At 44.6% G+C, this 11,961-nt stretch overlaps 1 protein-coding gene across 1 annotated transcript; it reads left to right on the forward strand.

Moving 5' to 3' along the window:
• Positions 1-763: 763 nt before the first annotated feature.
• LOC118415708 (Krueppel-like factor 3) lies at positions 764-11,442 on the forward strand. Its single transcript, XM_035820457.1, has 2 exons — positions 764-2,333; positions 8,426-11,442. The coding sequence occupies exons 1-2, from the start codon at positions 1,503-1,505 to the stop codon at positions 8,648-8,650; spliced, it is 1,056 nt and encodes a 351-aa protein (XP_035676350.1). The 5' UTR covers positions 764-1,502; the 3' UTR covers positions 8,651-11,442.
• Positions 11,443-11,961: the final 519 nt, after the last annotated feature.

The raw sequence follows: 11,961 nt of genomic DNA on the forward strand, positions 1-11,961 counted from the left end.
CACAATTCTCGCGAGGGATTCGAACCCAGACACTTTAGATTCTAAGTCAACATCCCTAACTACAAGATCACCTGCCTCCTTGCAGAAGGAAAACTGAAGAAAGAAGAAGGAGACGGACTGTACAAGAAAGAAGCGATGATCATGAAACAGACGAAATTGGGAAGAATGAAAATCTTAAAGATATTTATTGAGATATTTTTTACCACGTATATGCGATATTTTGCTTGTCTTGTAGGTAGCGATGATTACAAACAACGACACAAAACAGTACACACACCAGAACCTAACATCTGCTTGGAGATTAAAGTTGTTCGCCATCGTAGACTGATGGAGTTTTGAGTATTATGTAAGTGGACTCTAATCGACCTACAAAGTAGGTCTGAAATGAGCACACGGTGTTCTCTTAAGCGCAAGTTTTATGTGCTCATCCATATATAATCTGAAATTAATGATGCCTAATTCGGCGTTTAATCTAGTCTTAGTAGATCGGCCTATATTGTCTCTACCCAATTGTGGTGTTTGTGACTAACAACAAAACTGAAGTGGCCCTCCCTCTTTAAATTCTATTGTGCAATTATTCCCAAAGCAAACACTCCTTGGAAACTTAAGTCGACAATAAAAACGGCTAACATCGTCTTGAAGTGGGCTTGTTTCATCCGGACTGACGCAACGACCAGCTTCCTATTTCCCGCAGCTTCACTTGAATTTGTCGTGAGTGTCCCTCTACCCGAGTAGTAGCAGCAAGCCAAAGTCTTTAGTCCCCCACTGGGTGAAAGCTGGAACATATGCATTGTACCCAGTGCCCTTCCCAGTCTTGAGTTGCCGAAAGAAAAGAAAGCTCCGATGTAAACACGTTGTCATTAGCATTCTATTGGGGCTTGACATGCATGGTTAACAGGTTGCACAAAACAAGGCATATAGCACTTCATCAACATTAAATTAACGCCGTGTTGACCAGAGTTAATGGGTAATGCGCGCCGTGCAATGATTAATGAGGCCTGTGGTGACGCGCGGACTGAACTTGGCAAATAAGAGGACGGGGTTTTGCGGGTTTTTGGTGAGATGCCAGTGGAAGGTTTGGGTGGTGGGGTTTGCTTTAGTTATCGCAAACTGTGCAAGTTACACATGGCTCGACCAATGGCTGCGGAGCACCACGTGGGAACAGGTTGTTCAGGTTGGTCGTCGCTGCGCCGAGGAGTTGGACTAGTGTTCTGACTGAACTCAAACACTGGTCGTGCGCAAAACCACACACACAAACTCACACACACTCACTCACAGCGGTGGAACCTATACCCTCAGCACACGGGGCAAGAAGCTTGCTTAGAAACTTTACTTTGGCACCTGTCCCGAGCGCACACGGTAGAACTTGCCCTGCGTTCTCCCGAGCGGACACATAACTCATACCAGGTGGAGGGAGACCCCGCGACGCCCGGCTGCGCTTCTCCCAGCTCCGGTTCACCCCCGGTACGAGCCGCGTCAAGGAGATAGCAAGGGCACCAAACATGGTGGACTACCTCCGCACCAACTCGAGTTTAGAACGCGAGCAGTGGACGCTGCAGCGACTCAACTCCTTCGAGGACATCAGCGACAGCTCGAGCTCGACCTCCTCGGTGTCGTCCGACAGGTTGAGTCCCGGGAGTGGGTCGTCAGATCTCAGCCCGTGTTCAGAGGACGGGGACGTCTTTCTCGACTACTTGTTTTCGCAGGGGCTGGCCGACGCGATGGACCGGGCGCACGCAGAGCTCTCGTGGGATGACATGGCAGCTGAGTACAGGTCGCAAACCGAAGCCATCGATCACCAACCACCACACGTGGCTTCAGACGGTATACCTAAAGACCTCGTAGACCTCTTTTTAAAGGACGATTACTTCGCCCCGACTGACGAGAAAGTCGGTATCATCACCGCCGCCGCAAGCCCGCAGTTCGCCGCGGAGCCGTACTTCGCCGAGCCCGCGCCGCCACAGCTACTGTCGGGCCATCAGGATGTCAATCAACCCGCCATGCCTGTCGATCTGTCCACCGCCAGTCACCGACACGTGTCCCCCAAACCCGTGGTCAAAACTGTGGATGTGACGAAGCAAGTCCTCACCCTACCCCTCAAGCCCAACAAGCCCCCGCCGGTCCTGATCAAGACCGTGAAGATGCCCGTGCCGATCTCCCCCAAGCCCGTCCAGACCAGGCGGGAGATCTCTCACCACCAGCCGGCCGCTCAGGTAGCGATGGTCGGCGGTCTGCGGGACATGTCGGCGGACCTCGACAACAGCGACCTCCGTATACACAAGTGCAGCTACGCGGGATGTTCCAAGACCTACACCAAAAGTTCACATCTGAAGGTTGGTGTTTGTTTTTCCACTAGATACCTACATGTGTATTTTATATATGACATGTTAAGGTATTTCATGATTTATTAACTGACACTGCATACCTCTGCATGGAACCTTAGTAGCGGTATTTTTCACAATTTTTATAATTTTCATATGCATGGTCGTCTGCCACTGAATTCTTGCCAACATACTAGGTTAGTGGACTTGTTTTTTTGACACTGGGTTGACCCCTGCGCGATTGTTGCTGGCGTTCTATTGTCCACAAGGAGGGTATTTAAAATACCATAAACTTGCGCCTCAGGTTTTATTTTAACTCACAGTCTTGTACAATAGTGTCATTATGTGTCAGAGGGATAGCCCAGGGGTTTTACCCACATGCATGGGTGCGGGGGCGGTTTGAGGTACTAGATCGCGGATGTTGTGGTTCCTAGTCATGCCACTCGCCAATCTACCGAGGAAAAAACATCTACAGTACCAAGAAGACAGGAAATTGCGTGATGCCACGTTCTAGTTAAACTCTGGGGTTGTTCTGTGTCAGGTCCCTGACAAAATGGATCTGACAGAAACCATGTGCTGATATACTAGTACACGACTCGCTGGACAAAAACTGTTGAAACACAACAATTCCAAACAAATAAAAACATCCGTGGAAACAACAACAACCGTAAAACCGCCCATGCTTTCATGTGTATTAAACCCTAGCGCAAAAATAAACGTAACTGACTTGAGGGATCCACTTTCCCACACTTAAGACTTGAGAAAATCAACATGACACTCCACCGTTTCCCACCTGTTACGCTTTACCCCGATTTAAAAGCTCATTACTTTAGGGAAAGCCCATTGTTAGTCCCAGGGGATGCCCGGATTATCGCCATAGATAAGCATCAGGACATGTATGCGCATACTATCATTCGCATCAATGAGCCGTGAAACATCCTTCTTTAAACACGTCTTCTACTCGTGGTTATCAGGAATTCACTTACTACGACACACAAAAATATAAACAAACTTGGATTTTTTTGTTTTTATTTCATACGCTTTGCGGGGGTAATGCGTGTTCGTACGGTAGAGTGTCTTCCTCGCTTGACTTGATAGACAATTTGGATCTCGGCAGAGCATGCATGTATGGTTCCTTGTGTTTGTAATCGCAGCACAGCAGGCTTTGATTTACTCCAGATAACCTGGCCCTCGTGCAAGGCTAGTCAAGTTGGGAGAAAGTGCACAGAAGTTGAGAACTAACAGACTGGTGTATATCCGGCTTCCTCAATAGATAAAAAAAGAACATGAATGATTGATTTTTGTACATACGTCATTGTTGACTCAAAATTAAACCCTCAAACCAAAACAACGTAATTCACAGGGCTCTGCCGATTCAAAACTCACAAACATTACATAAACGAACCGTAATCTAATCTCTATACAAATTAAGGCGACAAGCCATTGCGTACGATTTCCACTGAACAGTCATCACATTGCGTACAAGCTGGAAAAAAAGCCCCCCTCCCACATCAACATGTTTTTAAAAATAGCCGCAAAAGAATGTACTTGATGAGGGCCATTTTCACACAAACACATCACTTGGGTAAAACATGATTAACAACTGCAGAATTATCAAGGATGGTGCCTCCAAATAATAAAACATGCCATGAGTGTACTACTCAAGGTTGACTTGTACTGAGTGATCTTGATAAAAGTCCTGTCATGACGGAAGGTGAACTAAAGGAGAACTTGATAGTTGACAGGTTAAAACCTGGCTTTACCTGAGTAGACTTTAATAGTCCATTTAACCTTGCAAAGGCGTAAAGAATGTTCCCCTTTTGTTAGCTGCCTCACGAATAAAGAAAAGGACAGAAGAACTGACACAGTTCTAGTTCTATGATATCAAGGTTTTCTTAACGAATATGCAAATTGCGACTTATATATCTTGGGAATGCCACCATGTTTACTTCACTATGTGTATGAAATGTACGCTTTCTAGAGCAACCTTTGAAGGCGCACAAACTATGAAAACAGAATACCTGAGGCGTTAAACGATTCTTCAAAAAGGCCATAGTGAAACCTATTCTATATGGGATTTCCAAGCGACTTTTCAAATGTATAACTGGGACAAATACATAGTCCAATAGGGCAAACTTCGAGGTCGCATGACTGTGCTTTATTGGACAGGACAGCTATAAGGACGAGAGAACGTCATGTTTGGTACTGTTGTCTATTTCTGTGAAATGACGTTGCGTTTCCTCGCGGTGAGTGACCCTGTACAAGGGAAGACCACTGTCGAGGTCAGGCAAAAACAAATCTGTGCGTGGAAAGACGGAGTTGCTTCGTGTCAGGAACGGAAGGGAGAGGTCAGGGGTTCGAGTCCCACTGCTGTAGCACATCATGTGACGCATGGTGAAAGTCCAAGGACTCGCTCTAGCTCTGCGAGCGGCCCTTGTAACACACGTCGTACACACGGGCTACGACATGTCGTGCTTGTGTCGCACAAACGTCAACTGTCTTGTAGCTAAAAACATTGTTGTACATGTGACAAGGTCTCGGCAGCCCGGCTACGACAGGCAAAACGTCCTTGTCACACATGTCGTACACATAGTTTACGACAACAAATTGAGGCATGTGCTGTAAGAATTTCAACAGTCTTAGTCTTCATGGTCAAGGAAAACAGTGTTCCACATTCTTCTTGTCCTCTGTTGACTTTCTACATGTACCCTAGACTCTCTGTTAGAACATGTCGTATTCACGGTTCACGATCTTCTGAAACTCTGGACACTTTGGGCCCATTAGCTGCCATGCATCGGAAGCAGATTGAAGCCGATGTCGTGGGGCAGTCGCGGGTTTGTCGTGCGACATATGAAACTGTCTTGTTATGGAAAACGTGCGTAGATCCATGTCGAATCGTACGAAAAAAAAGATCGTACAACCGTAGTGTCAGCAGCACGATTTTTTACACGGCACTTGACGCTCATCATAAAGTATCATAACATATAAAATCTCTTCTGAATTGCAAAGGCAACCAGAAAGCGGTCGTAGCGTGTGCAAATACAAAGGTCTTCGTTTGGCATCAGCATTTCCGAAGAACCCACATCCAACACACGTTTTTCTCGTTGAGTTATGGCTTTTACACGGTAGTGATCTAAGAGTGACAGCCCAGCGCTCTAACGATACGGTAGACTAAGAAAGCAAACACAAGATGTACGGACCCGATGAGAGATGAAGTGGTATCCTAGTAACACTGTTCTCCGCTTCTATCTAAAATTGATAACAGTCACACATTCAGGACCTTCCCACACATTTCAACGACCACTCCCGCCCAACCAAGACCTTCCCACGACATCGCCACGACCACTTCAGCCCAACCAAGGTCGGCGCTGGGCTGGGAGAAGTCAGGAATCTATCCTATTTTGCTCCACCGTCGCTCCTCTGGTAGCCTCCAATTAGAATATGACCTTCACGATTTCCAAGTCCATACTCGGTCGGCGCAGCAGGCGACTTTTAAATATTAGTAGGCAATCTTGGTGACCAACTTTCAACCACAGACGAATTTGCTTATGACTGATTCCCAACCATCGTCTGGTAAATGTCGGAGATCCTAAGTTGCAAAAAGTCTGTGGTGCCCCCTTCTCTGTTCATGGATGGTTGTAGCGCCCTGGTTTAGATGTGACGACGTCTGGGTATGTGTCCAGGATTCTTACTTGACGTACATCAGTGTTCCGCTCTGATCCAAAATTGATTTAATGGACGTTTGATTCCCATTGCCATAGGCATGTCGTCAAACCACTTGTTGCATCGAGCTTCTTGCTGTGAAAAAAATAGCCGACGGGCACAAGATACAAGAACAGTACTGTAGTGTACACCTTTCTATTGACTGTGATAGTTTTCTGCAACGCTAAGCAAATTTCTCTGTACTGAACTTACAGCTTCTTGTGCACGCTAGAGTAAACTATGATGAAGGGATTTGGGGTCACATATGGTCAACGCAGTAAACATTGGGCTCGTAGAATGAACAGAGAGGGATACATTTTTCGTTTGCGCAATTGCGGTTTTTATTATATAGTTGGTTGGCTTGTATTTACAAAATTCCACAACTGGTAAAATGCACAGTTTTTAGCGGTTTTATTTCTTACATTGCTTTCTTACACACGACTGATAGTCACCCTCTTTAAAGGGCGCGAAATGGTAGGGGTTAGGCAGACTAAAAGAGTGACAAAGTCCACATTAAAAGGAAAACGTTTGTGCTCTAAATCTAGACTAAGATCGCACCCCCAAGCGTAAATCAGTAATGATATGTTGCACGCCAGTCTGTGATAAATACTGTTTACAGTAGTGCATTAGTCGTTTAGAAAAGGGGTCATTTTTGTTTTCACCTTTTAAACCTGCACAACTCGCATAAGTACTTAATACACTAATGTCTACAATTATATTAAGGGGTCAGATTGTTTGAAGAAACTTAAAGAGTTGAAGCTGTGATTCAAGTGACAGTAGTAGGTAAAAACCTATCAGTCGCACAGCTATACGTCAATAGACCCTGTCAGACTAGTACTGGTTCCACTTTCCATGGCTTCCATCTAAAGCGTTTTAGAATTTCTTTTGGGGCATGTTGCTGCTAGAGCCGAGGAGCTAGCCTGTGAAGCCCCCGAGGTAGTCTTACTTCGACCCAAAACTGTTCAGAATGATCAATGAGGTCGACTCTACAACTATTTTGCAGCAGGAAACGCCGTAGGGTAGGTGCGTTGAAAAAGTCGCACAACTTTCTCTTTAAGAGAGCTCTTCATGTTCAAATTCTTATATTTTATCGGCCGCAAGATTGGCGTGTTTTCAACTGTTTCTGTGTTAAATGTATATTTTGTCTTGGCGAGAGTCGATTGTTTGCTGTTTGTTATTGTTGATCAAACAGCTAGTGCAGCATGAAACTGTTTTGGATGCGGCGGGAGTTATTTTGATACGGACCAAATACATCATCACTGTACATGTCACGCGGAATGTCCATTTAAGTCCAATTCACACGATCGGTGCACCGGTGGCATCTATCTTTTAAGAGGGTTTGCCAGTTATAGTTGAAAATATGATACTGCTCTTTATGATATTCGTACCCCCCCCCCCACACACACACACACACATACGCAGCGACACACATGCACGTGATCGTAACTAGTGTTCGAAAGCGAGCGCCTATTAAAGAGAAATCGTTATGTTGCACCATGAAACCGCCATCTTGGTTAAAAAAAAACACCAGTTTAAATCGCCCTTGTCATCAAGACAACTCTCGCCAACCACTTTCTGCAGATCGCCCTAGGCAACGTCTCAAGTCATTAGTATGCAAACAGTCGCCTCACGTACGCTACAGGCCGTGAATAAATCACCCGGACATGATAACCCAGTTTGTCGGCTTGTCATATTGACCAATCAGCCGCGAAGGCGTGATGTCAGCTATCAGCACGTGTTAACGGTTTTGTTTGAGAGCAAAGTTAAATACACAACTCGATGTTTCTTTTTTGCGTCCAAATTGGGACATCAAACAGTATGATACTATTGTGTGTGCCGGCCATAGGGCATGTCATGTAGATATAACTTCACACGTGAGGTGTTATCAACTATCCTGATAACGTACCTTATCAATATATACCCGCATCGTTTCGTATGGCCTGTCCTGGCATCTAAATTATAAGCTAGTTTTCTTACTCCATCTTTTCTTTTATGTCCTACAAGTTTCCCGTAGATTTTAACTATTTAACATTTTGTCTAAACTATTTGTCTAAACACATCATTCTTGACCTTTTTCAAGTCAGAAACCCCAAATTGTACCATTCTATACTATTTCCGTCATATTAAAAATAGTTGTGACCACTGACACCCAACAAAAATGCTCAGTTAAGTCTATAAAACCTTAACTGTTGATGTGTATTACGGGTGTATATTGATTGAAGTATTCGTGAATTGTCTAGATCTTAAACATAACTTTATAGCAAGGTGTTGGCTTACAGTCTACAACTTTTTAAGGATCTTAATTGTATAAAATGTTGTTACATGAACCCTTTTGTGTTGTATTTCGCGAAGAATCAACAACTAAAACGTATTTTTTTCTGTCTGTTTTCCGTTTTCCCCAGGCCCATTTGCGGCGTCACACCGGTGAGAAGCCGTTCGCCTGCACGTGGCCCGGCTGCCAGTGGAGGTTCTCCCGGTCCGACGAGCTGGCCCGGCACACGCGCTCCCACTCCGGAGTCAAGCCCTACCAGTGCACCATGTGTCACAAGCGGTTCTCCCGCTCAGACCACCTCTCCAAACACATCAAGGTCCACGTCCAACGCCTGGCCAGGACCAACCGGATATGACGTCACGCAGAGGCGGAAGTGACGTCTCCACGCACAGACTGTATATTAGGGAATTTACGTACATAGAACGTAGCTGTAGGACTGCGCACTTCGTTGTCATAAGACAATCATGTCATTCCTATGGAGTGAAAAAAACAGCAAAATCAATTGCAAGGGACTTCAGACTCGGCATCTTGACCTTTTGTGACCATTGATAACTCTTCGAGGGAATTTAGTATGGCAAGGCAAGACTTAGAGTCAGGACACGTGACCCCTCTATTTTGCTTGAACTGGTGGCTACGGACTGGATGGAACAATGTGATCGCAGGGTCACGAACATGTGGTCGGCTAGAGGTCAACGCAGGACACCGTCTACAGAGAGAAGTGCAAAGAGAAGCGCCACCCCTGCTAGCGAATGGGCTCTCCCAAAAGGAAACCCAACAGAAGTGCCTTACCGAAGGTCGTGGGACGGTACTTGTATCAAAATAGGACAGGACAAATCCCGTCACTCCTGGCAAGAGCTGGTGATTCCATTACCCCAAAGGGGTGAACTTTTCTCACAAACAGTTGCCACTGATTTCCATCAAAGGATCGGGAACAAAACAAGAGTGCGTCTTGAAGGGACCTGAGAACTCCACAACATTATGTACTTAACTGCCATCATTGCTTAAAACTTAATTACTTGTGATACTTAATGAAGAAACGTGAAGTTAGAGATACGTGTTAACGTGTATGTGCTAACAGAATTGAGAAATACATTCGCCCCTAGGGCGTCGCCAAAAATACGAAATCTGACAGTTTGGATCGAAATACACTTTACCAATGATTACTGTGCCTAGAAGATTGTCCGGAGGAAAACATACATACGGTATAGGTATATTGGAACAAGGTATGTTGCCCAGAAAAGTGTTGTCTTTAAGAGCTTAAGGGAGAGATTACTTTCTTTCATGGTAGCATACACAGTAAGATAAAACATAGCGTTGAACAAACAAGAAAAAAAACACTAACAAACAAAAACAATAGGTCAGATAGATATAATGTTAAAAGTAAAAGCTATGCACTTGTCAATGTACGACCCAAGCAGTGGGGAGAAGGGTTGACATCAATGCCTCAATATGGTGTCTTATTCGTGACGTCACAGCCGCCATATTGGTTGGTTAAACCTGTACGCCTTGGATTTATAAATGTGTCTGTGTGTACTGAATCATGTGACTGTCACATATTCAAATTCACCTGCAAACTTTCAGATTTAACTAGCCAACATGGCGGACAATACATTTACAAATTGTACTGTGATGGAGGTTAGCGCTGTGTCATATGTATGGGGCTTCTGTACCCCCTTTCCCCCCTTGGAATGTTCATGGACCAGGGGCATTATCCAGGGGTTACAAGGGAATGGCCACGAAATCACAATACATCACCTTTATTTCTTTTGTAAAAGGTCTACATTGTCTACTTTGGGTTTTAAAATCAGGCAGCTACAATGAATCATTATTCGGTGAGCACATCCTTAGGAAATAGAAGTGGGTGGCCCTTTGATATCAAAAGGGATTTTGTTTATATGATTAGAATGTTTTGGTTTGAAAAGCAAGAAATGTAAAAAGGGCCAAGAAAGGTCGTACCAGTAATGGACAGTGTCGAAAAGGAGTGGTTTGAAAATAACACATTTAAAGGGAGGGGCCATGTGAATTTTTCTGATCCCAAATACCGAGCTATTTTGTTTGAATAGCACTAGAGGGACATTAACAGCTAGCCAAACGCTGTAGCAAGGCCTAGAACAAACAATTCTAAACCCAAGTAAAATATTGTCATGTCGACGCGTTTTAAAAACAAACATGGTGATTTAGTGGCCGTTCCCGAAACCCCAACAGTGTACATGTGTAAGTCAAAACATAGCGTAATGGAAGCAAGATGGTTGGGTAGAGAGGAGTGCGAAGCCAAATTCAGTCAGCCATAGCCTGGAACGTCTATCGCGGGTTTGGCTGGGGCATTGGGCTGCCCGACGCACGCGGGTCAACTTTGGGACTTTGTAGGGGTTAGGTTCACACTGCTACCGTGTACTCCAGGCAGATTTACCAGTGACATAAGATAGTACCAAAGCTGGCTAAGGAATTTCAGCTGGCCAAAGGGAATCATCAGCCAAACACACCCCTTGGCTTCACTCCTCTGGCAACTTTTGATGCTATCTTATGCTACCGTAGGATCTGCTTGGAGATTAGCTACCGTGTGCTATGGTTGATCGGGTGGCGTAGATCTCCAACAGCCCCGAACAACGCCGGGCCCTGAACTCACGATACCAGATCGGATGCAAGGTTATGTCAGCCCGAGCGGTGCTCACGTGCAAATGCAGATGACGTCAATTGGGACTGTGTGTGTTTATACGCAACACTCGGGGCTTCTATTAAACTTTTACCCGTTCGTCTAGTCGTGTAAATGTGAAGTAGTCTCTTGTAAACGGATGCATGTGTTGTGCAAGGTCGCCACACACGCATGCGGATGTTGTTAGTCACGTTTAGAACTGTCGTCTGATAAGCCGCGGTGAGAGAAAAGCGCGGGAAAAGAGAGGGTTTACCTAGCTACTGTGTTCTCTGTCTCTCTCGGGGCAACGTTCCAAGCTTCTAATGCGAGACTTTTGTGTCAACATCCTGATGTTGTAAAGACATTTCTAAAGTGGTTGGTTGGGCCAACAAGCGGGGAATAAAAAAGCCTTGTGTTTTGGAAGGTTCGTGTGTGGGTCATGTTTACAAGTTGCTTTGTTGTTTTTCTGGAGGCCAAGGGCACTAGGATGTAACACTGGGAGAATAAAGCATTTTGGACATTCTATATAGTGATCTAAGTTTGCAATTCTATACATGCTTCTAAAGCAAATATCCACACTTAGATATCAGCTATTCATTGAAGAATTTTTATTCCTTTAATTCTTCACAATTCAGCTACCTTAAGGGCTCAGTGAATGGGTTTTAGTCCAATTAATCAAAACAACCAACTTCAACTTGTCATGAGAACATAGTGGTCTTCTCAGTCATAACGTTATGCGCAATCTCCAAGTAGAAGTAGGACAGAAAGAAATAACTGAACCAAATGCGATGGAAGTTTTGAAATGCGCATGAAATACACATTATATGAGTCCTGTTCTAAAAGACGACATGTTTTGAATTGTAAAAAAAAAAATCGTAATTTTCGGCGTATGTCGTTTTTTCTAGTCAAACCTAGATGTAACATTGACTTTCACAATTCCACCGAGTGCCCTAATACCGCCACATAAAATAAAAGACTGTTATAGAGGCCTTCTCAAGATTGTCTTGGACACATATATTAGTAACTATCTGAGG

This window comes from Branchiostoma floridae, chromosome 5 (genome assembly GCF_000003815.2).
Source record: "Branchiostoma floridae strain S238N-H82 chromosome 5, Bfl_VNyyK, whole genome shotgun sequence".
Classification (NCBI taxonomy): Eukaryota; Metazoa; Chordata; class Leptocardii; order Amphioxiformes; family Branchiostomatidae; genus Branchiostoma; species Branchiostoma floridae.